The sequence below is a fragment of the Clarias gariepinus genome, chromosome 17, assembly GCF_024256425.1.
Source record: "Clarias gariepinus isolate MV-2021 ecotype Netherlands chromosome 17, CGAR_prim_01v2, whole genome shotgun sequence".
Taxonomy (NCBI): domain Eukaryota; kingdom Metazoa; phylum Chordata; class Actinopteri; order Siluriformes; family Clariidae; genus Clarias; species Clarias gariepinus.
In genome coordinates this window covers 21,981,826-22,009,242 of record NC_071116.1, presented here as the reverse complement: position 1 = coordinate 22,009,242, position 27,417 = coordinate 21,981,826, and the positions used below count along the sequence as shown (strand labels likewise).

General features: G+C 39.0%; 1 protein-coding gene across 3 annotated transcripts in view; it reads right to left on the bottom strand.

Annotated features, from left to right (window-relative positions):
• Window positions 1-15,989, bottom strand: part of LOC128545596 (ephrin type-A receptor 5) — a 63,566-nt gene extending 47,577 nt beyond the window's left edge. For all 3 annotated transcript variants that reach the window (XM_053516050.1, XM_053516051.1, XM_053516052.1), the window contains exons 1-3: window positions 15,711-15,989; window positions 11,588-11,652; window positions 4,376-5,039 (exon numbers count right to left, since the gene is read on the bottom strand). In XM_053516050.1, coding sequence (XP_053372025.1) covers window positions 4,376-5,039; window positions 11,588-11,652; window positions 15,711-15,807 — 826 coding nt within the window. In that variant the 5' untranslated portion in view covers window positions 15,808-15,989. The remainder of the gene's footprint in view (window positions 1-4,375; window positions 5,040-11,587; window positions 11,653-15,710) is intronic.
• Between the last annotated feature and the right edge of the window lie 11,428 nt (window positions 15,990-27,417).

Here is a 27,417-nt window from a genome sequence, read left to right as displayed (position 1 = left end):
GAAGAGGCATGTTTTTCGTCCTGACCAAAACACCTGAAAACAGAGCTTCCAGAGTTGACACAGGACTCGAGATGGCACGGAAAATGGTTGCTTATGTGCCTAATGTTTTAATTTTGCGACATTTGTTTATCCAGACAACCGCCAGTAGAGATTATATCTCCACACTGGCCTGGGAACGCCTCGGGATTCCCCAGTCAGAGTTAGTTGAGGTGGCTGAGGAATGGGAAGTTCAGGGTTCCCTGCTGGAACTGCTACCCCCGCGACCCGACTTTGGATAAGCGTTTGAAGAAGGATGGATGGATGGATGGATGGACAACCACCAGTTGGGACCATCCATCACAAAGAAATGTAAAATTCATGCAGTAATCTTTAATCCTGTTGTATTAACACATGTTGCTGTACTCTCGTGCTCTTAGCTTCTCTTCTCATGCATCTGCTGCACAGCACGAGTTCTTATCTACAGTTGCCCATTCGCACTTGGTCAGTATTCAGTCATGATTACCAGATAACGCTAGCAAAGCAAAGCTAACTACATTTTTGTTTTTACCCACAGCTCCAGTTTGTGTCAGTTTAGCTACATAGGTTCGCCTGGTTCAATTATGAAAAGTTAGATTTTGGCTCCAAACCATTTTATTTGGCTGTTCATGATTTATGTTTGTCTGGAGCCCTGTGACATTTGTTTTTACCATAAATATTTTATAGTAAACTTTATAAACTTGCTTACACACAGCCCCAGAAAGTCATTGGTAAGATGAAATAAAATAAAAGGTAAATATTTATGGTATCCATTAGTTTTGAATGTCGATATTAAACAAGATGCACCAAAATTGTTTTGAAAAAGTGCAGTCCTAATCTGCCTAATCTGCATGTCTCTGGACTGTGGGAAGTAACCAGAGTACCTGAAGAAAACCCACCAAGTTCAGAGAGAACATTACACAGCCCATAGGCAGGACTAAAACCCTCAACCATGGAGGTGCGAGGCTTCAATGCTAACCACTATGCCGCCTAGCTTTTGTTATTTCTTGCTTAAAATAACACACTAATGTGATGTTTTATCTATAAGACTTGTATCTTTTACTAATTCTCTATAGTGCTTATCTTGGACAGGGTCGCAGGAAGGCTGGAGCCTATTCCAGGAGACTCGGGGCACAAGCAGGGGTACACCCTAAAGGGTGTGTCACAAACACCCACACATTTACACACTACGTGCAATTTATAAACGCCAATTAGTCTACCCTGTCATTTCTTTAGACTGTGGGAGGAAACTGGAGTAAGCTGAGAAAACCCACCAAGCAGGGAGGGATGGGAAACCTTCGATCACACAGACCTGAAGGTGGGAATCATACCCTCGAGGTCACAGTGTTAACCACTACTCCACTACTTTTAGGTGTCCAGCTTTGACTACGTCATGGAAGTGTTGAATTATTCACGAGTGTCTGTTTAAAATCACATTTGTGTCTTGGTCTATCCTACTTTAGCCATAACAGGTCCAGCGATTAAGGTAGAAATACGTTAAGAAATAGTCTTCAAAAATGGCTCAGTGACCTCTGTTCCTGTGTTCTGGATATAAAGTGTCTGTGGATGGCGTCAGATTTGTTAGTCCATAAACAGAGAGCTTTCACTTGTGCTCAGAGAAGGACCCCTGGGAGTGTGAGTTGGCCACTCAGTGGAAATGTGACCTATATTCTTGTAAGGGCATAAAACGGAACACTACACCAAAGAGAAGTCACGTCTTCATCCATCAGCGGCCCGTGGTAGTCCATCATCCAAATCAGACAGGCACATAAAAAAGAGCCGGGCTGTAAAAATGACATTTCTGGGTGTTCGTATTTTGGAGGTTAATTTTTTATGCTACAACTGAGCGTATTCCCCGAGCTGTCGAGACCGTACCGTAACTATCAGGTACTGACTGAGCTTAGACGAATAAGACACGGGTTTTGTTAATCAGACAGGCCAGGGGTATGAGCGGAATTTCAATATGTACACCCTTTACATCCCTTTGCACCTTCTGTTACTATACACAATTTAAACCGTCACGATTTCCTTTCTCAATCTAGTTAAATTGCTCTTGTTCAAGTGACAAGCCGGATGATATCAGGATGTCTCCCTGAAGAGCATGTGGCTCCTTTTCTTGTGCATCTCTGGTGGATTCCGCTCTTGTGTTTACACTCATTTTGTAATTGCGTGCAACAATCCTGTGAATAAGGAGTGACGCTGTGTATACTCCTTCTGCTTGTTTGTCTCATTAGGAACGGATTGCAACGCTCTCTTGCTTCGTGCCTGCTGAACGGGGGGCCATCCCACACACGATTGGGCAAAATTCATTTTCAACGCATTGCTGCCTTGTCTGCACGTGACCTGGGCAACCGCGCAAAAAGCCGCAGCTTCCAGCGCAGGGCCGATGGGCGTTCCCTTAGGACGGCTCAATGGAAATTAATTCACACAGAAATATCACACCATGCTCCAGAAGAAAAAAAAGGAGGGGGAGAAAAAAGAAGAAGGAAAAAAAAAAGTCTTATCGCAAAGCACCAACTCGGGAGGCAGACAAAAGGAGCAATCTGTGGAAAGCAGGGAAACGAGGGATAGGGACAGAAGAGGAAAGGCCCGTATCGTTCTCAGGACACATTGCCCTCCTCCACCGCTGGAGCGTGTAACCATGGCTTCTCTTCTCTCTTATCCTCTGTTCTGCTATCCCTCTCTATCCCTCAGTCCCAGCCATCATTATAGCCTCCAGCTCCGGGTGGGGGGCTGCGGGGAAGGCTGATCACCAGTGTGGCTCGTAGGAAAGAGAGAAGCACCTGATGTCGCACTGGAGGATAAATGATTAAATGCCTGCAGAACAGGAGTGAGAGCAAAGGAGAGACAGTATCTGCAGGAGAGAGAGAGATGGCTCTGTGTGTGTGTGTGTGTGTGTGTGTGTATGTGTGTGTGTGTGTGTGTGTGGAGGGGAGAAGTGAATTGCTGGGATTCCATCATCACACGGCACACTGAGCAGCCAGCACTGATAATCTATGAGTGGCTCGAGGAAGGGGCTGAATTAAGGGCACTGCTGAATTACTGCAGGCACGAGACACAGTACGGATAAATACACGGGGAACTACTTTATATGCCATAACAACCGGATTTGCTCCCAAGAATTACCGTCGCCCGTTTCCTGCACGGTGTCGTTCACGTCTAAGGAATGATGAGAAAAGGCGCAACATGCTCATCAGCTGTGAAAACTCTAAAGCCGGCTTTCATCCTCCTCCTGCAGTGTGTCTGGCTCACATTGGGGGAAAGTGTAAAAATTTTATATCTCTGAATGTCAAAGACTGAGGAGAAGTCTCCAGTTGCCATAGAAACCGAAATGAGGATGTACTGTATTTATCGACTCCAGACACGGACGCGGGGAAAACAAAGTTGAGTTTTCCGTTGTAGGAAATGTCTATAAAAAAATATATATACAAGGTAGGATAGTATCTCACAGAGGAGCGTCTCTACAAATAGGAATAACAGCAGCGAAAAGAGCGGGGAGAGGTTGCTGCAAGCACTTTAGAGAGTATGACTCAATCAATGATGACACTTCTTCAGTACGGGGAAAGTAACGTCTGCGGTTGTTCTGTCAACACACGGGTCAAAAGATTGTAGCCTGTTTTAGTAAAACTACTAGTATCTTTTGCGTGCGCACGGAAATCAGGAAGCAAATACTCCGCTCATGACTTCGAAACAGACTGACGCTCAACTGTCTAGCTCGAGGCGGGAACGGAGTAAGCATTTCTAAAAATAATGACTTAAACTGGGTCAATGCCTTTTCCATCAGCCAGCAAAGACTAACATCTATGTATACAGAATTCATGATTTCAGGGAAGAGTCCTGATCCTAGTAACTGTCCCCGTGATGCCTTTTGTTCACCGTAATGACAAAGCCAGCCTAAAACAAAGCAGGGTGCTGTGAGGTCTGGGCTATTGTGCTGTCCAGATTCTATGATTCATTGCAGGAGTCACTGCACCCTCCGCCAGCTGTTAGATAGTCAACCCTTCACACACACACACACGCACACACACACACCTCTTCCCTTTCTCATCTAATCATTCCCTTCAACCACTGAGCCATGCCAAGTGTTTCTAATAAGACTGGCAATATTCACAACACTACTCCTCTTCAAATGTCCTACATAAATCTTTTTTCTTTCAATGACCTATAAATCGATGGCGTACAACTAAACCGGGATCGTGTTAAGAATCCGAGCTGAATGTCACCGCACTCCCCGGCTACGCGAAGGCGTGAACACTCTTCAATGTCCGTGACATTCATAGGCTTGGTTCAAGGAGGAACGTTGAACGTGCGGTGCCATTTGCCAGCCTGCATTTGCATAATAATGAAGATGTTCACCAACCTTGACAGGAACCATTAACTTCCTCGTGGCCTGCTTGGCACATGCACCTCCCGATGGGCACCAGCCACTCCCCCTCGGCGCTGCAGTGCATTCTGGGAAGCTCCTCGGCCACCGAGTTATTGACGCAGGTCCCAGACACTTCCAGAAGCTGAGAAGAGTCGGACCCGGTGATGGTATCTGGGAAGACGGCCAGGTTCTTCACCACGCTGGGACACTTTTTGTAAAAGACCCGTACAGACACTAGGGCGATGCAGGCTCCCAGGTCTTGGAAGGCCAGGTAGAAGCCTTTCTTAGTGAGAGGGCCGACATCTCTTACTTCGGTGTTGAGTTTCATCACTCGGTCACCCAGATCCAGCTCAGTGAAGCTCTCGTCAGCCGCGATGGTGTCGATTTTGGTGTACTGGCTTTCGCGGATGTTCCTGTCCTCGTCGTCGTTCGACTCGTAGTAGTAGACGTTGAAAGTCTCTTTGCAGGTGCCTAAGCCGCCGGGCAGGCTGTTACAGTCCCTCAGGGTGAACTTGAGCTCCACGAACACTCGCTGAGCGCCTTCGTTTGGGATCCAGCTCGTCTGAAGCCAGTTGTTCTGGTTGTGCTCCATCACTCTGCACACCTGATACGTGTGAATTGGAGCATAGTTCTCATCCACCTCTCCGATTTCTTCCCACTGGCAAAAAGACAGAGAAAATGTAATTAAATTCTGCTGAAATGATAGACAGTATTTTTCAGGGATTAGCTAAATACATTTTTGTCAATAAATTCATAGTGTGTAGGGATCTGCATGATTTATGAAATGTGTTGCTGCAGTAAGAATCACATATACTGTAGTTTCCATTCAACCATAACATTGTTGAAGACAACACAGCTATTACTCTTTTATTCTATATTTCTGGATATCACAACCAGAAAACACTCCTAACAATACATTAGACAGCTGACAGATTGAAAAAACAGCGCTACCTGTAATACCCAGTCCGGAAAACTACAGTACAACACTGCAGTTAACAAGGCAGGACCTCTTAAATGTAGCCCAAGGGCGCAAACAGGGCTTGGTGTTCTTTAAAACTGCAATCAATGACCACCGTGATCCTCCTGAGGCATCACATTACCACCGGACCGAGATGACACTCACAGAAACATGCAGAAGTCTGGCTAAAGGGTCCGACGCAAGAACAGTGCAAACGTAGCACAGATGATTCATTCATGTCACACAACTATTTTGGTCCCTGAGGAAGCAGAAGCTAAAAACAAGGGATCACAGCAGGTGTGTTACTCAGCGGCTACGAAGCTCATTGTTAGCCAGACTACGAGTTATCTCATACTACTATTTCTGCGGTTCAATTCCAGTCAGACGAGCCCTCCTGACCACATGTGCCAAGCGGTGGCCCTAGCTCGAGGCTTAACTGAGCTAATTGCATTGGGAGTGTGTTACCAGAGCTGCATGAAAAGAGCAGAGCTCCAGGCTCTGAACTTTTCATACTGATCGCATGAGTATGAGTATTCATGCTGGTCTCAGGAGTATCCCAGTGCCATCATTTCTGCAGAAAAAAAAAAAAAAAAAAAACATCCATGTACCTTGACTTCGTTTGCATTGGGGATTTGCAAAGTACCTGAACAGCACAATTCCTACAAAGAACATGTGCAGTTCAGCACAATACCACAGCTCTACTGTGGTTCTGTCTGGTTTGTAAATACAACAGTGACACAAAAGCAAAGTCATTTACAGGGGGGAAAAAAATTAGATAAAAAAAAAAAAAGATTCCAGCTTTAAAACGCGTCTCCATAGGTGACCCCATAATGGCAGCATTGACACATTACCCTGGCTGTTTTTCATTGACGCTCCAACTGTATCATCTATTACTCCACTTATAGTCTAACCACATTTCCCCCTGTCAAGGTGGACCATAAATGTGGTTCAGAAAACACATTAGCAGCACCCTTTTTTTCCAAGCTCTGTTCACGGCAAATTTCCATTTCATTCCAGGCAGCCAAATGTCCACATAACATGGTTTGAAGCTCACTCAGCCATAAATGATTATATTCCACTAATAAACACAGGAGTCCTTTCAGATGGGTTGCGTTAATGCACCAAGCAGAAGGGGTGATGGTATGGGGGGCACGCTTATAAAAATCTCACTGAACCACAGCAAATAGGATCCTTTCATATTTCCATAATGTGCTTCTGTTAGCTGGGTCATGATATGCAGACACTAAGAGCCACTGCAACACTGAACACTGTTAAGCTGACCAGCTAAGGAGGGAGATCACACAAGTCTGCAACAGACAAACTGCTCTGATTACAATGCAAACAGGACAAAAGCCTAAATAGAAATTGACAATCCTGGTCAAAACTGCTGAGGAAGCTTTAGAGATAGCCCTGAAGGGTGCAAGTCTGAGTCTCCTTTATTTCTTCGTCTTCTTTTATACACGAATTGGTTTGGTCCCAGAAGTCTTCTCTTCGGTGCTGTGTCTCCGGGCAGCATAAGCACTCGGAGGAAGGCGCCATCTGCCTTCTTCCGCATACATGAACTCACAGATGCCCATAATTGGCCAGCGCCGCTGTAATTGATGGTGGAGACAGTATGCTATGCATCCCTCCCAGAGAGCTGGCCAATTTTGTTTTCTCTTTTGTTCTCTCAGCTCTCAATTACGAATGGCTGTTGGGATTGTTGTTGGGATTAAAATTCACATCGATTCTTTGTTTCTTTGTTGCGCCACTCGAGAGCCTTCTCACCAATTTTCTCACCCTTTAAATATTCTAGTGCCGCCAACAGCATTGGCACCCTTCATTGAAAATGAGTAAAAATTAATACAAAACAGGAATAAGAAACGTGCACAGTAAGTAATATTTTGAGCTCATGAATATAAATCACTAAGAGCACTAAAACATTAAAAGTTAAACAAAAAAATTATGTAAATTCAAATTGAAGCTATTTCGCGTTATACCCTTCCTTTGCATGAGCAAAAAGGAAACATGTGGAGTGTCCAGACTTGAAAGCGCCTTTTAGTACTTTCACGTGAGAATGGCTATCACTTACAGCCAATCTGCCTTTAGTAAAGTTGGCGAGCACAGAGGCACTCCAACACTCCAGGCACGATTTAAAAAAAAAAAAAAATGTGTCTGAATCATCATCATCCTCTGCTCTCGACTCTTCTAAATCCCCAGACCTCCTTTCTGGCGAGTCTCCTGCTGAGGCGCTCTCTCTGTTCCCTCACCTCCACTAACCCACACTGCTTATTTGCAACTGCTTTTTTCCCTGCGAAACGTCAATTCTCTCTGTGTGAGCTCTTGTGTGCCTTAAGCACAAATTTACCCAAGCACTTCAAACTCTGCTGGCATTGGTCCTTTCTCCCTCAGTGTAGGAGCTGCACCATGCAGAGAGCGAGGGAGCGAAAGCACTCAAGCCTCCACGCACAACCTGCTGACTTTGAATCAATAACCTGTCATTACCTCCCATTTCCCAATGACCATTACTGAGACACCTGGCTAACCCCTGTCACCGAGGCCTGGCGTTCAGCAAAGGAGAAGCTACACAGACCTGATGAGCATGGGTAAAACTCACTCCCTGTGGTTACAACATGAAAAGAAAGTGTGTGTGTTTGTCTGTGTGTGTGGGTGTGAGCGAGGCTTTCTAAGCAGGTTGAAGCCAGGGAATAGTGATCCTCTGCTAAGGGTCACATAAATGTCTTCTGGCAAAAAAAAAAAAAAAAAAAGAGCAGTGTTTGAAACTGAAGGTGCTACAAGCCAGCACAAAGCCTGGATTTAGCTGATCTCCTGTAAATCGCTTCTTTGACCCGGTGTTCTGACGGCAGTTAAAGGAGCAAGAGCTGAAAACAAACATATTTAACAGAATAGGTGCTAGACTTTCAGGAAAAAAAGGACAACAATCTCTCACAATAAACACTGCTGAATGCAGGCAGGAAAGACGTTTAGCAGAGCCAGACTGTCTCTCCAAACAGCTGCTGAGCTACACACTCATTTGACCTAATTATACCAGAGACAGTGTAATCACGCACATAAAAGGTGATTACAAATCAGCCGCCTACAAGCTCTTGTTGATCTAAAGCTGCTTTTCAAAATTCATGTTCAGCAATTTTTTTGCCACATTTTGTTACACACAGTGCTGAGAAGCAGGACCATTATACACTAGCATGGAAATAACACTAAAATAAAAACAACATCTGTCTATATATATAAATATATATTTGTCTAAATATATATGAAGCCAATACCAGTCACGGGTAGAGTGCTTTATAACTTATGTTCTGTCCACATCACAGGCATTAAATTTATCTCTCTTACTTCATATTTATATTTATTTTCTTAATCTACAGTGCACCATCAACACTATTAACATGTTACAGTTCCCTCCTTTATGATAAATAATCACAATTCACCACGGTACATCCTGAGTTTTATTCAGACCAGCTTTCAAGCACCCAATCCATTAAAGACAACATAAAGCAGAAAACAGAAATACATTTTTATCCGTTTATGATTAATTTCCGGCTGGAACAAGGTTTTTCGCTCTGATTGCTGGTGGAGGTGTGGAGGAGGTTTGTGGTGAAACTGTACAGTTGTTTCTTATTTTTTGCCCTAGACGCTTCTGAAAAACCAAAGGCGGCTAAATTATTTGCGTTAGACGGAAGATTAGCAAAACAAGAATTAAAAATAAATTACCAGAGATATGCAATATGACCTGTAAACTAACAAGGTTAAAAAACTATATATATTGTTTTATTTATATAGTTTTTTTTTATATACACACACACACACACACACACACACACACACACACTAGATGTGCCCACGACTTCGTTCTCATGGAATTTAATTTCACACCCATCTGTTGAATTTTGGAATGAACTAATATTTTTACTTGTTACCGTGAAGTACGCGTAATGAAGGTGCGAGAACACGTTTATTAGATTTAAATGTAGATTTCAACCGCAAACTCAAAAGTACTAAGAAATGTACAGCGCCATCTGTTGAATTTTGAGATGAACGAATGATTTTTTTTCAAGGTTGAATTTTTTTTTATGCTAGAACAGCATTTTCCATTTAAATTTTAAAGCAGTCTTCCATATCTTGTCTTCCCGTGGGCCGATTGCAATGAAACTAAGCCTGTATGTTACCTCAAGCTCAGCCAAATACACATGTGGAAACCCCATTAGGATTCGATCAGTAGTTTTTATGTGATGTGTGTACAAACAAACAGACAAAAATTCTTGATGTGTTCTATTACTCATCTTACTTCAACACAAATAATTTTTTTTACAAATATCTTCAATGTACAGACACAAAAACTTTAAATTTTTATTATACGTATATAATCTAATATATACATATATGTATATTGTGTATATAGTTCTATTTCAGATATAACAATACAAATTAGACAATTCGACTACACAGCTTTGTATCACTTACCACTGAGAGTTACTTAAGAAGCTGGCATTTATTTGGCACAGATTTATTTCTCCCTCAGAGCCACAAGCTTGATATTAGTCGAGGATATTTGTATAGCGAGCTATATATTCGTTTCCACACTAACAGGAGAGTTAAGAGCTCATTGTGGGCTGCATTGTTGCAGGTGCAGGTAACACAATGCTCGGGTTCTCCCTTCACTTCGCCACGGGAAGCTGAATTGAGCCGTGACTGCACACTGTCAACAGCGACTACAGGCTTGGCACACACACAAAGGCCACTGAGCACCCCCAGGGTCAGCTATTGCTGCATGCGCATACAGCGATGGGTGAACGTTCACACGACGCCCAGACGATACACAATGCTCGTGACGGTGGCTAATCTGAGCGAAAACAGACGTGATCTAAACAGAAGGGGAAGCGGCTTTTTGTAACGTAGTGTTTAAGTATGAGTCTAGGCATGCAATTTTCTTCTACGCATTCTGACTGTAAGTGGATATAATAAACATATAAACACACACACACACTCACACACACACACACACACAGAGAGTGCGTCCTCTAACAGATGGCCCCATACATAATCATATGCAACGCTTTGTTAATGAACTGTACCATCGCACCAGGATATGGGCAAATGGTGATGTCATTATGATCAGATGTTGCGTTGATGATGTCCTTTGTTTTACTGTGAATTAAAGCTTGTCTGTTACTCGCTGACCATGAACGGCTTGTGGAGCTGAAAATAACACGCTCTCATCTGGTGGATTTCCACATGTATACAGATATTCCTGAAAACAACTCTGCATTTTTACCTTCACACAAAAGACACATTTTTTTTTAAATCCTTTACATGCTTTTGAAAAGTCTGACGCCATACCCTCGACCTGCGTATTCCCGCTTAGCATGTGTTCATGGTAGGGCTCTGTTCATCATGGCTGTTGACCAGGCTCTTACTTTGCAGCCTGTAATGTCTTACTGCATAATATGCTTGGAATTTAATTCCTTTTTTTTTATAATTACACCTTCATGTTAAGAAATTGGAACTGCACTGTAACGCTCCTAAATTCACCACATTGTGAGCAGAGATTTTCAATGGAGCTTTCTAAAGAGTACAAGTTTTGGTCAGGTTTGTGTTTTTTCATATTTCATATTTCGCATTCTCTGCTGCTCAAAACACCGCTCTTAATGTTTATTGTTATTAATGAGGTGTTTGACGTAATACTTTACGAAACACTAACGCTGGCCCGGCCACATTTTAAAGTATTCTAAAAAAGCGAGATCTTTTTAAATAATAAAACTTGCTGCATTTCTAAAATTATCATTATGCTGCATGTGTGTAGTTTAGTCTGGTAGCAACTTAATGTGTTCCAGTCAAACAATCCCTGAAATTTGATTACTTTTATACAGAAAACAAATCTGTGACATGTTTTTCCCAATTAATTTCTACTCTTCCTTTTGCTATCATTTTATTCACATGACTGTTCCACAGGTTTCAAAATCTAATTAGTTCTAAAACTTCTCTATATAACCTCCCGTAATTATTCAGCTTTGATTACATTCACAAGTTTTCTATGAAATTAGAACAAAGACTAGTCAGTTTCCCTTTAAGAAAAATAAATCTCTCTCTCTATCTCTTTCTCTCTCCCCCATGTCTCTGATGTGTTCGTGTTCTATTATTTTTCACTTTGAATCTTTGCCACTCTCAAGGGAATTGTGAGACCTTGAGATGTTATCCTGGGCCCAATCTTAATGCAGTGTTCGGGAGTGAGGCAGTGTATAACTCACCCCGTTCTTCGGGTAGGCTATCCATCCGAGGTCACCCATAATAGAGCGCGAGTCCAGCAGGTTCACTGTGGGAGAGCAGGACACAGGAGAGGGGGTGGAGGAGGGGGGTATGTTATTAGGATACCGCAGGCTTTCAGAGTACACAGTGATACAAAATATTGTAGAAAATCTATAAATCACTTCAAAGACAATGTAGATTCTGTTACTTTTAAATTGGTTTCTTAAAATTAACATTCCATCACTCATTCGTTTCATTCTTATTTTCCAGCTGAGTAGGACACAATCACTTGTAGTGTGTGTGTGTGTGTGTGTGTGTGTGTGCTCTGTGTGAGGAAATGTGCCAACATAAATCTTTGTCATGTTCAAATCAGCTTTGAAACACAACGCTGTGACTACAGCTGGAGGATTCTACGAAATGAATAGGGCTAGTGTTAATTACATGACCTTTACAGTCTGTCTGATCATCAGTGAATTGGACTTTAATCAGATGTTACGTGGCAGCCCCATTTAGCATGTGTGAAATCATTTACAGGCAACAGCAGGCAGCATTATAAAACCACCCAACAGCTCAATAAAAAAAGAAATGAACGGCTAGCTAATATTGGAAAATGACAGTGACAGTGAAAGGAAAGTGTCACTTTCCAGGTGGTGGTCCGGATCAGGGGACGGGCTTTAATTTTACAGAAATTCATTAACTAATCACAGGAAAAACATCATACTCATTCGCCATGAGTCTGATAGGAAACGACTCGTTCCTTCTCTTCAGTGTCACCTTCTCTTCGGGACAATTAATCTGGGTTTCAGATGTGTTCCACTTGAATGACAGATATCAGTGTACATTGTTCTACTTAAGATGAAATATATCCTGGGGAGAATCCCGTAAATCTAATTAGGACAAAAAAGTCTAAAGTATAAACTGCTGAACTAGATCATGTTCTAAGGTTATGTCCGTCCTACGGCGAATAAAGAAGGGGGAAAAAAAACGTCCAGTCTGCTCTTTCTTGACATTGTTCTTTAACTGAATGATAAAAAAGGTGCTATTGTGTCACAGGCGATCATGTAAAAGATGAATAGAGCCAGCGATCGTGACCTAACAAGAAAAACTTCTTTATAATTCAAAGGCAAAAAAAAAAAAGTTCGAACAAAGAAGCCAAGACAAAACAGTTTAAAAGAAAAAAAAAAAAAAAGGTCTGACCTGTCTAGAAAAGAAGAAATAAAAACTCTCTAATCTGCATGGCCATGGCAGATTAGAGTACAGGTCGGCGTTTGGCCAACATATTAAAATTCTGCCAGGGTTAAGGAATGGTGACTTTTATCCTTCCTCGTGTTCCGTGCTGTTGTGAGTGCCGATGGAGGCACAGAGCCGTCTGGTGCCCCCACGCTGCTCCACGATTCATTGTGCCTCCGTCAGCGGCAATCAATCACGCACTCCACATACCTGTCATGCACCATCCATATGCTCACTCCAAGCAGTCATCTGAACAATTTACATATTCTATATGACAGCGTGAAAGCACTAGGACTGAATGACAAATTAGAGCACATCAATTATAATTAAACAGGAATGGTTGGCACTTGGCATGGTGAGCGCCTGTGCTTTGTGTGTTTTGAGTCAGTTTAAAATGCTGCAATGCTGAAAAAACGCAGAGATAAAAATGACGAACGTGGATTCTTGCCATGTGGAAACTGATCCGGGGATGTAGAGGCGTAAATGTGTGTATTACATGCTGATGAACCTGAACAACTTTCCTTCTTCGCCTTTGTTTTATCTTCGGGGACACACTTTTTCCCCCCCCAGACACACTTTTTCCAACTGAATCCAAAGTCAGGGACATCACACCAAATATACTGCTGGCCTTTTTAAATATGAGTACAATAGTACTTATGTAACAAAAATCGTTTATTTCTAGGCTTTATTTTATATTAAATAATTATCACAATGTAGGCTTGTATATAAAATGCTTTTATATACACGCACACACATTCACACTCTGGATTTTAGATTTTGTTCTCAAATTGCAAACAGCACATCACACGTCGGGTTTTTCGTTCACAATTTTGACCTATCAAGTCAGTGAGTGGTCTGATGCAACATGTTTTGATGGGATTATCAAGTGTGTAGGATCAAAGACAGAGAGCGAGAGAGAGATAGAGAGAGAGTGAGAGAGAAAGTGAGAGAGGGGGAAGACAGAGCACTCACATAAAGTAGTAACTCATCTATCTACAGAGACGAACAAGCACAAAACAATCTTAGATGCCCTGGGAACAAGCCATCGACATGAACCGAACAGAGACAGAGCTCTTAATTCAATGAGAAAAAAATATGTATAGCCGTGAATATGGCAGATTTAACAACATCTGGGATATTATTAAATCTATTACAGGAATATAAGTAGTGCTGTCCTCGTCTGCCGCTGTCAGGGATCGTACCATTAGACGCACTCACACACAGACACAGACACACACACACAGACACACACACACGGTCTTACTATCCTTATGAGAACCTCACACTAAGAATTATTAATGCAACTCTAATAAACATTAGACCTACTTGTAAGTGCAACCCAAACTTAAACCTCAACAACCACTGAAATAAGCCAAAAATTAACCAAACGTCCCCACAAGTGTCACAAAGTCTTACCCTTGTGGGGAATTTTGGATTTAGGTTTTAGCCAAGATATAAAAACATGCCCCTCTCACCCACACAGAAACCCAGACTGTTATTACAAATCCTACCCCAAATATACTGTATATGCACACACATTTATATATATATATATATATATATATATATATATATATATATATATATAAACATATACAGTGTATATGGGGTAGGATTTGTATTAGCAGTGTATGTCTAGGTTTCTGTATGGGTGAGAGGGGCATGTTTTTATATCTTGTCCCCACTCTGTGTGTGTGTGTGTGTGTGTGTGTGTATACCGGTATAGTTCATTGGGTTTTAATTAAGATTTTTTTTTTTTAAGACATAGATCAATTGTTAATTGTTACTGAAACACTGATACAGCAATATTAAAATGCGTACTTGAACACATTTGTTTATTCTACTCTTTGACTTGTTGGCATTCTCATTTTCAGGTTTTCTGATTGGGTTTTTTTTTTTTGGCAAAATGAGCACTTGGTAATCGTGTGTGTCTTAGACACCTCATAGGTTTATGGGTCTGTTGAAACACAATATATGGCACTGCATATTGGACCGTGTAGCACTTTGTGAGAAAGAAAAAGAAAGCGCGTGGGACGAGAGGGGTGTATCATGCTGATAGCATCCTGATAATACAGATTACACAGTTTACTCCAGGTTAATCTTTAAATTCTCTACAAAGAAAATAAAAACTCTGTGCTTGTTTTGACATCTGGCTAAATATGTGGAAATTTAAGGACCTTCTGCAAAAAAATACTGAACCTTTCCTCGTCTTTATCTGTTTTTCGTTAATAGACATCTTATTCTGGACTTCGTGTGCCTTTTGAGGAGATTTCAGGTACATAATTAGACTCTAATTCCATTGTATGCACATGTCCAGGTAAAAACATAACCTACATGCTCTTTACCCAGGTGTGCTCTTTTGGGTACATCATGAAATATTAACGTTGCATATTTTTGTTCCTAAGTGTGTGTGTGTGTCTGTGTTTAGATCTATAGAGAGGACCAAGACACGATGGTGACATGAGGAACTTTTTTCACACAGGTCTGCATACCGCTTCTTTAATGATGATGATGATGGTGTGTGTGTGTGTGTGTGTGTGTGTGTGTTGCAATCAAATTTAAGAAAGAAGAAACAGTACAGACAAAATGTAACCAGACAAAATGTAACCAGACAAAATGTAACTTAGAACGTATCACTGTAACATTGTATCACAGCAATGCGATGAAGAAGAACAAAAGAAGCACAATGAATTAGTGCTGCTTATAACAGGTACATGGATGATGATAATAGACTACAGAGTGTATAGAATGAGAGAGAGAGAGAGAGAGAGAGAGAGAGTTTCATTAAAAACCAGACTAACATTTCTGGTCCAGATGTACTTCTTTTGTTTTTTTCGTGACTCTCAAACAACATGACATAAGCTTCACTGAATTCGTATGAGATATTCTTCCTACCTTCGTTGCTCGGTGCCCCCTGCGCGGTAATAACAGCAAAGCCGAAAAAGAAAAGACATGTTGTTTTAACAGAGACACAACTCCACCGCGAAACCATACTGACGAGGAGCGGGGAAAAAATAAACGTTTTAAACGACTGTACTGAAATTCAGACTCAGTACTAAATCCGTCCCGCGGTCCGAGCCGGAGACATGAGAGCGTCGCTATCAGCGCTAATGACGGCGGAATCAAGTGGCATTTGAGCGGCGCGCGCCAGTCGCGGAGCTATGGACAAGGAACGCTCAAGTGCTGAGCGCCGCGGCTCGTGCGCGCGTGTGAGTGCGCGCGCGCGCGCGAAGCTCGCGAGCTGTCAGACGCCGCCGCGCGCGGGAGGGGCGGAGCAGAGCTGCGCGCGCGCGCGCGCGCTTCGCGTGATAAATAAAGACAACAGTGAGCGCGCGGGTGACAGGAGCCAAACGAGGAGAGCGCTTCATGAGCAAAATCAGTGCTGGTGCGTGCGTGCGCGCGTGCGTGTGTGTGAGAGAGAGTGTGTGTGAGAAATGGAGAAACAAGTGAGAAAAAGAACGAAAGAGAGAGAGAGAAGTTAAGACGGAAGGTAATACAGAGAGATAGAATAAATAAGAGAGAGACAGAGAAAGAAAGAAATAACGATAGAAAGAGGGAGAGAGAGAAAGAAAGTAAGTAAGAAAGCATCGGTCTTTTCTAACCAGTGATTGTTGGTTTTTTACCCAAAAATCATACTAAATAGTTCATTTAATCATTTTCTGTACTGCAGGGTCTCAGGGGGCCTGGAGCCAATCCCAGGAAACTTCGGGCACTACCTGGACAGAGTGCCATGCCATCACATGGCACGCACGCACACACACACACACGGGCAATTTAGGAACACAAATGAGCCTAATCTGCATGTTTGGACTGTAGGAGGAAACCAAAACACCCAGAGGAAACCCACCAGAGAGAGAACATGCAAACTCCATGTAAACAGACCTGAGGTGGGAATCGAACTCTTTACGCAGGTTTAGTAGAAACACCTGTTCTTTCCCAGTGGCCATATATATATATGACTGCAGGAAGTCTTCAAGACCATACAAACTTAAAGACCTATTGGGGACCCAACAATCCCTGAAAATGTTAACACCACAGATATCTCCAGGACTAAATTCAAGTTTGAAACTAAAGTAAATACCTTAGTCATCTTTAGAGTGTCATCAAAGAGTAATTTGTACTACCTTATGTTTGTGAAGATGACATAAAGTACTCTTAAGCCATCTTGAGTTTAAAAGACCTTTTATGTTCGACCTGAGGGCTAGTCTTGCGCCCACTGAGTCTGTTTTATTCATGAAATTGACAATATAGCTGCTACACAATGCAAAAAAAAGTGAAGAGCTTCAGTCAGTGTTCACATCAACCACCGGAACAGGGGCAAATGTGATCTCAGTGACTTTACCAATGACATGGTTATTGTTGCCAGACTAGTTGGTTTGAGTATTTCAGAAATCTCAATGGATTTTCACACATAACAGTCTCTGGAGTTTACACAGAAAACATAAAATATCCAGTGAGTGGGAGTTCTGTGGGTGGAAAAGTCTTGTTCAACTTGACGGGAAAGATCGAAAGGACAAGATGGATATAAAAACTCAAATATGCTTCAAAATATTTAAAAGACAGCCAAATATATCTAGTACTTCCTATTATAAGATTATAATGAAAACATCTCGGAGTATAAAACCCGTTTCTATAGAACATTTCTGCTCATGAGCCTAAAATTGCATTCTTTTGGCAGATAATCTTACTAATTTTAAGCACTTGTTTCTAGAAATAAGTCAAATGACCTGTTAATTAAATAAGAACATTAAAGGTTTAAGTAAATAATGGGATCTAAAAATAGGCTGAATTGTAAAGTTCTTGATTTATAATAAAATAACAACAAGACATTAATTAAACTTCCCCATATTCATGATCTTTTTATTTGCTAACATGTATTTTTTTTTCTTTTTTCAATTTAACCACTCTTTACAACCGTGATGAGCAGAAAAGCAGAAATGTAAGTCCATGTGGGCCATGGCTCCCTGAAACAGGACACCTTAAGATTTCCTGGTATTTTTTGTCTTTTCATCTGCCCAAACTTAAATTCTAGAGACAAACATGCTATGGTACACTATGCTATTTAACAGAGTCACCGATCACTTAACTCACTTGTGATATGCTATTAAAGAAAAAGTAATGTCTGTGAACCACATAAAATGTCCTGTTAGCATAAACTATGTGTCTGTGTCTTAATCATTTTGTCCTAAGGGTATGCAAACTTTTTTTTGTACGTCTAATTAGGGCTAGACTAGACACATGAATTTGAAAACAAATATCTCTCCTAGTCCAGACTTTAGCCCCGCGGGATAGTTTGCGTTCCAGCTAACTAGCCATTTAGAATAATTTCTTGCAAATAAAGATGTTAAATTGTGTGACCTGATTTGCACTGGTGTACTTACACTACTATTTGTACTTCTGGCAGATGCTAAACTGCATTTAATTGATGAGTACTTGTACTGTGCCTTGACAATAAAATTATATCTCTACAGTATATATCTTACTAAATTAAATGTGTGCAAGTCAAAGCAGATTCTTTTGTTAATGTTTACTTGTTTACATAGGATATTTTCAGACTCTTAAAAGTCAAGTCAGAATCACAGTTTGGACAAAATAATGAATTCTATTATAAGATGTAAATTAATATTCAAGTAGAGTGCAGATTCTTGGGTGTTTACAGCTGTCATCTTAAATTCTCATCATCTTTAGTGCTTAAAATTATCCTGCTTCCTTTGTTTCTCTTCTTCCTGTTTTCTCTTCCTGTTTAGACTTCCCAGTAGGAAAGTCATCTTCATTTTGACAGATGCACTCGTGCATTCACTGTAACCAACTTAAGCAAGTCAGTTAGATGATAACAAGGCAGGGGTACTTCCTGCGATGCTGCCGTGATGCACACCCGTATCAGAGCTTTTACAGGGGTTCCTGCATTTTGATATTAGCCCTAATTCTTCCTAATGCTTAATGTCCATTGGAATTGTCTGCATTCACTTCACTTATAGCTACAATTATTTGATGTCCTCCTTCCAACTTCCCTTGTGTTAATGCTTTCTAATTCGTGAGGTGTTTTTCCTATTATTCTCCAATGTTGATTATTTACTCTGGAAGTGTACTTGTTTCTGCTTCATTGAACGTCTCTCACACATTGGGCCTTGCTGGTCATTACAGATATGTGCTCTGGTCTAAGCCATGCCATTCTTCTCACCTTTTTTTAAAAAGCTTTTCACTGCTGCTATCTGGACAAACTAGTTTCAGGATGAATCAATCGGCTGTTTTCCTCTCTCAGGGACTCACATCTGATATCAGCGATGGACTTTGTTGTGCAGTGAAGGCCTGAGGCTAAAATAGTAAACAAGTACATAAAGCTTATAGCCTTTAGTTAAGCATCATGCAAACCTCATTAATTACTTTCTAAGTCATCACAGACTCACTTCAACACACATGTTCATTAAATTGCAAAAAAGGTTCTTATGAAAATGTAAACATGTTTATTAAATTAAAATAATTACTATTAAAAAAAATACTGTGTCACATTTTTACAATGGCAAGATCGTGGCTTGCTGTGGGGTGTCGAGGGATTCATAGCTTTCAGGGATGATCTACACCTTTTCGAAGCATGCTCAAAATCTGTGGCAGAGCTACACCTTTTTATAGTTTTCTGTAGAGATATGTGTGTGACCATACATGGCCATTTGTGGCTTTCTGTAGTAAATGCTAGACAGCCTTAGCTGGCCAAGGGGCTAGAGAAACACAAGAGATTTATAACAGGGTTATGGCAGAGCTACGGTTTAACAACAGTAGCACCTTAGGGCAGCTGTGGCAGACTATGGTGACCGTAGACATTAGAACTACGGTTAGCTAGGGCAAGCTATGGCAACAGCTGGCATAATGGGGCTCATGTGACAGCAAAGCTTTGTGGTTGTGGTTTTATTTTATTTGATTTAGCATAGCTAGATTTTGCCTTAGTTCTTCCTATGTATATATTAATGCAAATAATGTGAGAACTGGGCAAAGCATATTATTCTACCTTAGCCGATCTAAATCTTGAGTATCAATATGAACCTCTTGAAGGGTACCATAGAGAGAAAATCTGTGTACCATAGAGAGAGTCTTTGTTTCGCTCAGAACTGCGCCACATACAACTCCCCCCCCCCCCCCCCAAAAAAAAAAAAAAAAAAACAACCCACCAATGGTTACATATTTTATGCTGAAAATTTTGAATCCAAATCTTCCCACACGAGTCTGGTCCTTACCAAAGAAAGTGACTCCCGGTTCAACAACGCTGCTAGTTCTATTTTAGTACTGTGATGTACTTTTGCCCATTTTATATATAACAGAGTTAGATAGCGTTCCAGACAGCAATGTTACTGACAGATACTGAACATCTCAACAGGGTTTGAGAATGTAAACTTGTGAAACTGGCAGCTATAAGCTTCCCTTTGTTAGCTCCATGTCTTGGTTGTCTGAACATGTCTCGGATGATTGATTACATCTTCACGTAAGAGGGAAAGCGTGTAGATTTCAGTTTTGACCAAATAATACCTTGACACCTGGAATCAAGCTGGGAACAATTTACATCTAAATATGGTGTGGAAGCTGGGTACCTTTTGTAGTCATATTCATGGCCACGTATTTAATTCGATTCAATTCAAATCAATTATTCTGTTAAGTAACATTTTGGATCATAAATTTATTTTAAATATCCTTTCTTTCATCCTACCTGTGAAATGAAAAACACACCTCTTATGACATTGAGCCGAGCTTATTTTTTTTCCCTCTCTTTTTTCTCTGAGCTCTCCTGTTCTGATGACCTGCTTTATCCCTCCCTGCTAACATAATGATTAAATAACATGATGATTATGCCACTCTAAAGAGCAGGCCAGTCTGAGATAGCCACATTTCTTCATGGTTCTGCTCTCAGCTCATAAAAATAAAAAGCATTTACTGTTAAATAAGATATACAAACCTCACTGTTTGCTATCTGTCTTACAGTGATCACATTCTTGGGTGAAGGAATGACCTTAATGCTTTCCATTCTAACTTCTGCACCTTTATTATATACAGTTTGCTCAAGTCAAGGCAAGGGGCATTTATTGTAATTTCTCTTATCATAGTCAGATGTACCGGGGATAATTTAATGGGAAACAGTCAGACAACAGAATAAGCACATAAATACAAGCTATATTGTACTGTACAGTAATGTTTTGATTAAGGATGCACCATTATAAATACTAGCATCAGGCATTTACTCATACACAAAAAAACAAATGCTCAGATACCAACTTATATCACATGACAATACAGTATATGAAATAAACCAGGTGTGCGTTACTGCATTAATAACCTGGTACCATAAAATAACAGTGATCTGGATGTCCTCTATTTTATAATTAATGCTTCATAAATTATTAAATAGAAAATAATTTACTATTGTTTACATTTTAATGCTTAGAATAGACTGGCTTCTGCAACATTTCTCTCTTTATTTGATTTTGGGGATATTTTATACATGAATTTGTCTTCTCAGTGCTTACACTTTCTGGACTCTGTATAACATGGAGCACTGAGATTTATTACGGACTGTAAGAATCTCACTCGCCACTGCACACTGTATGCTCGGGTTGGTTGGCACTCTGACTTCTCACAGGCTTTATCATTGGCATTGTTTAATTCATAAAACCATTCTTGGGCTGTTATCTTGGGCTATTAAATCTGCGTGTACATAAAATACAGAAAGGAAAGAGCAAAAATAAGTATGCAATTTATTCACACAATCATTTTCTGTCGTCTGCAGCTGAAGATCGATTAAATTTTGTGCAGTGTGCAGTTCCCCATACGAACTTCTGCAAAATTAGCTTAAATTAAAGTCACTGTTTCCTTAGGGTAGATTAAAACCCTTATTGCAAGATTTCTGTGTCTTATTATCTATTCATCAGTAGATTTTAATGTTGTGTTTTTTTATTAATTTAAGCATATCCTATGGTTTCATATTTCGTTTTTCTCTCTTGTAAATTTTATTTGGATTCTATTACTCAACATTGACTGAGGGTAATTGTGATTGAATTGTTTCGCCTTGTTTGTCTGGAACGTGTGATGTCTTGCTGCCCGTGTTTCCCAGAACGCTCTTGCAAGAGAGATAATGAATTCATTTTAACAAAATTAATAAATCAATATTCAAAATTGGGTGCTGTAAAAATATCAAGATGAAGATTTATAACACCTTTTCACAACACCGTACAAGTAACATGAGAAAACATAGTATGATATTTGAACATTATCTGTAATAAAGAGTGCGACTGATCAGTGAGTATGATCATTGTGTTTAATGTATTTAAAATCAAATGCATTTAATTAAAATAATTGGTGAAAATTTCACAATGAAAGCAATTCAAGTTTACACTCACTTTTCTAGGGTCTACAGTCAAAGTGCAATTTATGTGCTTATGTTTAATTACCATACTCACTGATTGTGTGCTCTGCAAACTCATATTGGCTCCCCTCGCGCAAGTGTTTAAATGCAATAACATCTTAACCACACAGTTCAGTATAAGGTGTTTATTACAACAAATGCCAGCAAATAACCTAACCAAAGTTTAATAAAATGTTCCATGGTGACCCTGAGTGATTATCAGTCTACCAAACTTTGGTGTCCTCAGAAACAATATAAACATCTAAAGTGGCTTGTACTGTATGTGTGGAATTCATAAATATAATGGGTAAAGCAGGAAGGAGAGGAACCAGAATAAAACCAAATGAACTAAAGCACTCAGTCTAATGGGCTGTGGGAAGTAACTGTTCACATATATGTTGACAGATCTTCAGTCTGAACCATACACAAACTCCAGGGCTCTTTTAATGTTGTTTTTATGACCGCTTATGACCTACAGCTTTCTGTTTTAGCTGACTCTGCTAATTTATGATTTCAGGGTATTTCTTTTTAAATACTTTAGACATAATATTTTTTCTTCATTGTTTCTTCCACTGCTTGTTCACCAATGCTATTGTGATAAAATTCAGACATACACTATTTTGCCATTAGTTCCAATGAAGGTTAAATTGTAGTCCTACAGCGTACTAAGACATTCTATATGATTGTGAGCTTTCACTTTTGGATGAAGGCCCACATAAGATATTGCGCAGTTGCTATTGCACAAAAATGTAAGATATTGTAAGTATATTCTAAGATGTAACTATTTTAACTATATTGTAAAATTTAAGATCATCAATTGGAAATTATTAAATTGATAGTATGAATTTCCCCAACACTATTCTAAGGCGCTACATAAATATAAATGAACCACCTTAAAGTTTTTCTGATTAACAACCCATATGTTAAGTGTCGCCTTTTTGCATGAAATTAATATTTTCTGAAACTGATATCATATTCCATTTACCAGAAATGTACCATATCAGTCTGGTCATGTTTCTATGCCATGTATTCCAAGGACAGAACATCATAAGAAACAGCCCTGACATTTAAACATCAATGGGAAACAACAGCTAGAGCTCCTTCTTTCTCATTAAACATGGCTTGGATAAACAGATAGGCCTATACCCCGAGGGAGTTAATGTATTTAGGTGTAAAAAAAAAAAGGGGGGGGGGGGGGGTTCAGCTAATGTTTTGCTTTAAAAACCTTTATAAAAATAATGATTTAAACAATTTATAGCACAGTTTTGCTTTTACACTAAGACAGGCTGAATGATATTTAATTTTGCCAAAAAAAAAAAAAAAAAAAATCCCAGTTGTCTTACATAGTGACTTGTAGCAACAAATATTTGCTCAAATTTATAGACCACAGCAAGTACTATAATTATTGTATAGGACTAAGTGCACTTAGAGTTTCTAATTCCATTCTGTACGATCTGTAATTTATCCTGCATAATTTATACACTTTTTACAATATTATTTTAATTATATATATATATATATATATATATATATATATATGTTTGATAACTTTTCAAATATTGTACATTTTTCATCTTATTTTGAATAAGATAAAATTATTATAAAAATATTTATATTTTTATTACTTTATTGGAATACTCTATTTCTAATGCAATTGCACTCTTTAGGACAATTTATTTTAAGCAAATAAATTTTTCTTTTTAGGTAGTTGTATAAGCATTTCACTACATATCATACTGTATATATTTGTGCATGTGACAAATAAAACTTGAATTTGAAACTTACATATGGCATTTCAAGACATTCACTTAAAACTAAATATTACTGTATATGACTCAGGTATGACATACCATTAGTCATTAACTACACAAAGGATTATTCCCAGTAATGTCTAAGTTTCCCTTGTGCCACCAGGGTTACTTTCGCCCTTTGGTGCATGACTCCACAAGACCTCTGAGGGTGTGTTGTGGTGTCTGGCATGAGCCTCGGGTGCCCAGGATCCTGTCACCAGTTTGCTGGTGGCAGGTTTAATTATCATAAAATAAAATACAAAAATCACTTAAATATTTGTCATCACTTAATAATTGCTATGCTATATATTGTACATTGGCATATTGGCTGATTATGCAAAATTTTAGTATTTACAGTAGCCTATATAAAATTTTATTTTATTTTTTTTACACAAATTAAGTTATTGAAAAAGAAAGGGTTTAAGCTGTGAAGCCATGTTGTCATAGCAGTCTCTATATTTGTAGGGTCAGAGGCAGAGCAAAGGTTCCCTGTAGACAGCTATAGTTGTGCTGTCACTAATGATTAGCAGTGGAACAGTTGAGATTGGTATGCTGCAATGTGCTGTTGAAACAACAATGGGTTGTAACTGACATGGAAATCTGTAGTCACAGTATTCTATAAACACCGTCACATTTTGTAGTTTCAAACTGCAACTGAAAGTGACCTAACTGAGATTTTAATATCACGAGACTATAATATTAAAGCTATGAGAAAAAAATGTCTTTTAAAATTGTTTACAAATAAAAACTATAAATTATGTTGGTGTATAAGTATTCACCTTCTTTGCTGTAAAACCCCTCAATTAAGTCTGGTGCAACAAGCTGTGAAGGAGCTGTTAAAGTCTACAGTAGGTCAAATTTCAAGAAAAATATCAGTCAGGGTTTGGGTATAAAAATGATATCCACTATTTTAAAAATTGAAGTCTAGTGGGCAGGTTAGCATGGTATTAGTCAGAGGAGCAACCAAAAGGCCAAGAGTCACTCTCAACATGAAAGTGGTAGTTGTACTGGTAACAGTACAAGAGATGAATGGGTTTAATGGTGCTCTTTATAATTATTATAAAGTTTTGGATGTTTTTGATTAACCAAACCAAATGGATACGTTTGCAAAACTCACAATTAATAAATCAATTAAGGGACATCTAGTTAACTGCCTGGTTCTTACTTTACAAAGTTAAATGGTAACATTTCAGAGTCTTTAAACAAAGAGTTACAGAAAGGAAAGTAATGGAGAAGTAATGTATCACACTGTTTCAATGACCATTGATTCCTCTTTTCTTGGACTTTAACCAGGATGAACTAACTGGTCACATGTCACTGCTGGATTTTTTCATTTTTATTTTAGCCTGACAGTGTTGCAGTAGTGAATAATGCTAATTGATGTCTTCATTGTTCTTTTGATCAGACATGAAAACAAGAGTAGTCATGACTCCTTTGAAAGTCTTCCATGGAACTCTTTGAAATTACACGTCTCAGTTCTTTCGAAACTACAGTGTGTTGGGTTAGCTTATACAAATCACACACGCAAGAACTATTCCAGAACAACTGACCTTGAATTGATTGTTGTTTTTGTTACTTAATTACCTAATGCCATTTCATACAGTACGAACTTAAATAATTATTTTGATTGTGTAAAGCTGCTTTGTGACAGTCAATTGTTAAAAGTGCTATACAAATAAAACTTTATTTAATTGAATTTGTGTCAATAAACAAGAACAACAACAATAATAATAACAACAAGTACAACAACAACAATAATAATAAAATATCATATAATCAAATACATAAACACTATTAGTATCACAATGTATTAGACTGGATAATTGTGCCATGATTACTCATTTTTAAGTCAATTAAATAAAAAAAATATAATTTACAGTTTTGCAATTATGATACAGTAAATGAGGCAAGAACATGTGATAATTTTATGGCCGGCAAAAAAATCAATCACAATGGGACAAAATACTGAGGTTTTACTGACCAATTAGCTTAAAACAATTAAAGATAATACATACATTCATAGATTATTACATGTACTGTATGTTTGCTATGGTTATAGTTAATAATAAACTATAATATTAAACTATAAACTGTATGTAGTAATCTTATGGGTAAATTAGCAAAAGTAAAAGTAATGCATGATTTTAATAAATACATATAAAAAATAAATTTCTTTAATTTTTTTAATGACTCTTTTGTGTAATATTTTAATTCCCAAAGTTATTTGCACATACAGTACGTTCATACTTTGTAGGTAACCGAATGAATTAATGGGCCTGATTGACAGCCAACATAAAAGAAACTAATTATCAATGCAATTCTCTTTATGTATTTTAATCTTGGTGAAAAATCACACACTCGAATATTTAATTCAACTTCCTTTAGCTGTGACTATCGCACACAATGTGTGAGAAAATTATTTCTCAGGCTCCAAAAACCACTCTTTTCCAATATAAGTTATGGAATAGAAAGGACAAATCCATTAATGTTTTAATCTGTTCAATATGTGCATTCAGGTCATCAGCTGACTTCATTTTATTGCCACAAAACGTTGCTAAGCCTAGACCTGACCAACTGAAGCAACCACAGATCATACTGTAACCCTGCCTCCAGAGACTTGTACAGTTGGCATTATGTATGATGGGTGCATCAGTGCACATGGTTCCTGTCTTACCCTGACACACTCATTACTCTGGAATAGGGGCAGTCTAGACTCAACAGACCACATGACCTTTTCCCATTGCTCCAAAGTCTTATCGTTATGCTCGCTAGGAAATTGAAGCTTGTCTCATTGACAAGTTGTTTTCTCATGGCCACAAAGCTGTTTAGTCCCAACCCTGTGAGTTTTCATTGCATTATGTGTGTGTGGAAATGCTAGTACTTTTGCTATTTAATTTAGTACTAAATATACAGTAGCTGTGATTTATATTGTTGATTCTTTTACAATGCAATTTCAAATGTTTAAGTGATCTCTTATCATGGTCATTCATGATTCCCCCCCATAATATTTCTTCTGTAGAGCTGCAGGTTCAGCTCTAATCTTCCAGGTTTAAAAAAATGCATTGTACAGTTCTTAACCCAATTCTAGCATTTTAAAAGATTTATTCGCTTGATGCAGGCCAATATTTGTACCCTTATATAAATGGGGTGATGCTTTTGACCAGGCAGTGTATATTTCTAGTGGCACAATGTATATCTATCTATCTATCTATCTATCTATCTATCTATCTATCTATCTATATATATATATATATATATATATATATATATATATATATATATATATATATAAATTTTCTTCACGTCTTCGTCAACTGGAATTACTGTAGTCTTTAAATTCAATTAATTAAGAGGTGTTAACATGCATATAAAGTTATGGCACCATAATGCATAATAAAAAATAATTGTATTTTTGTACTCTGTGGTT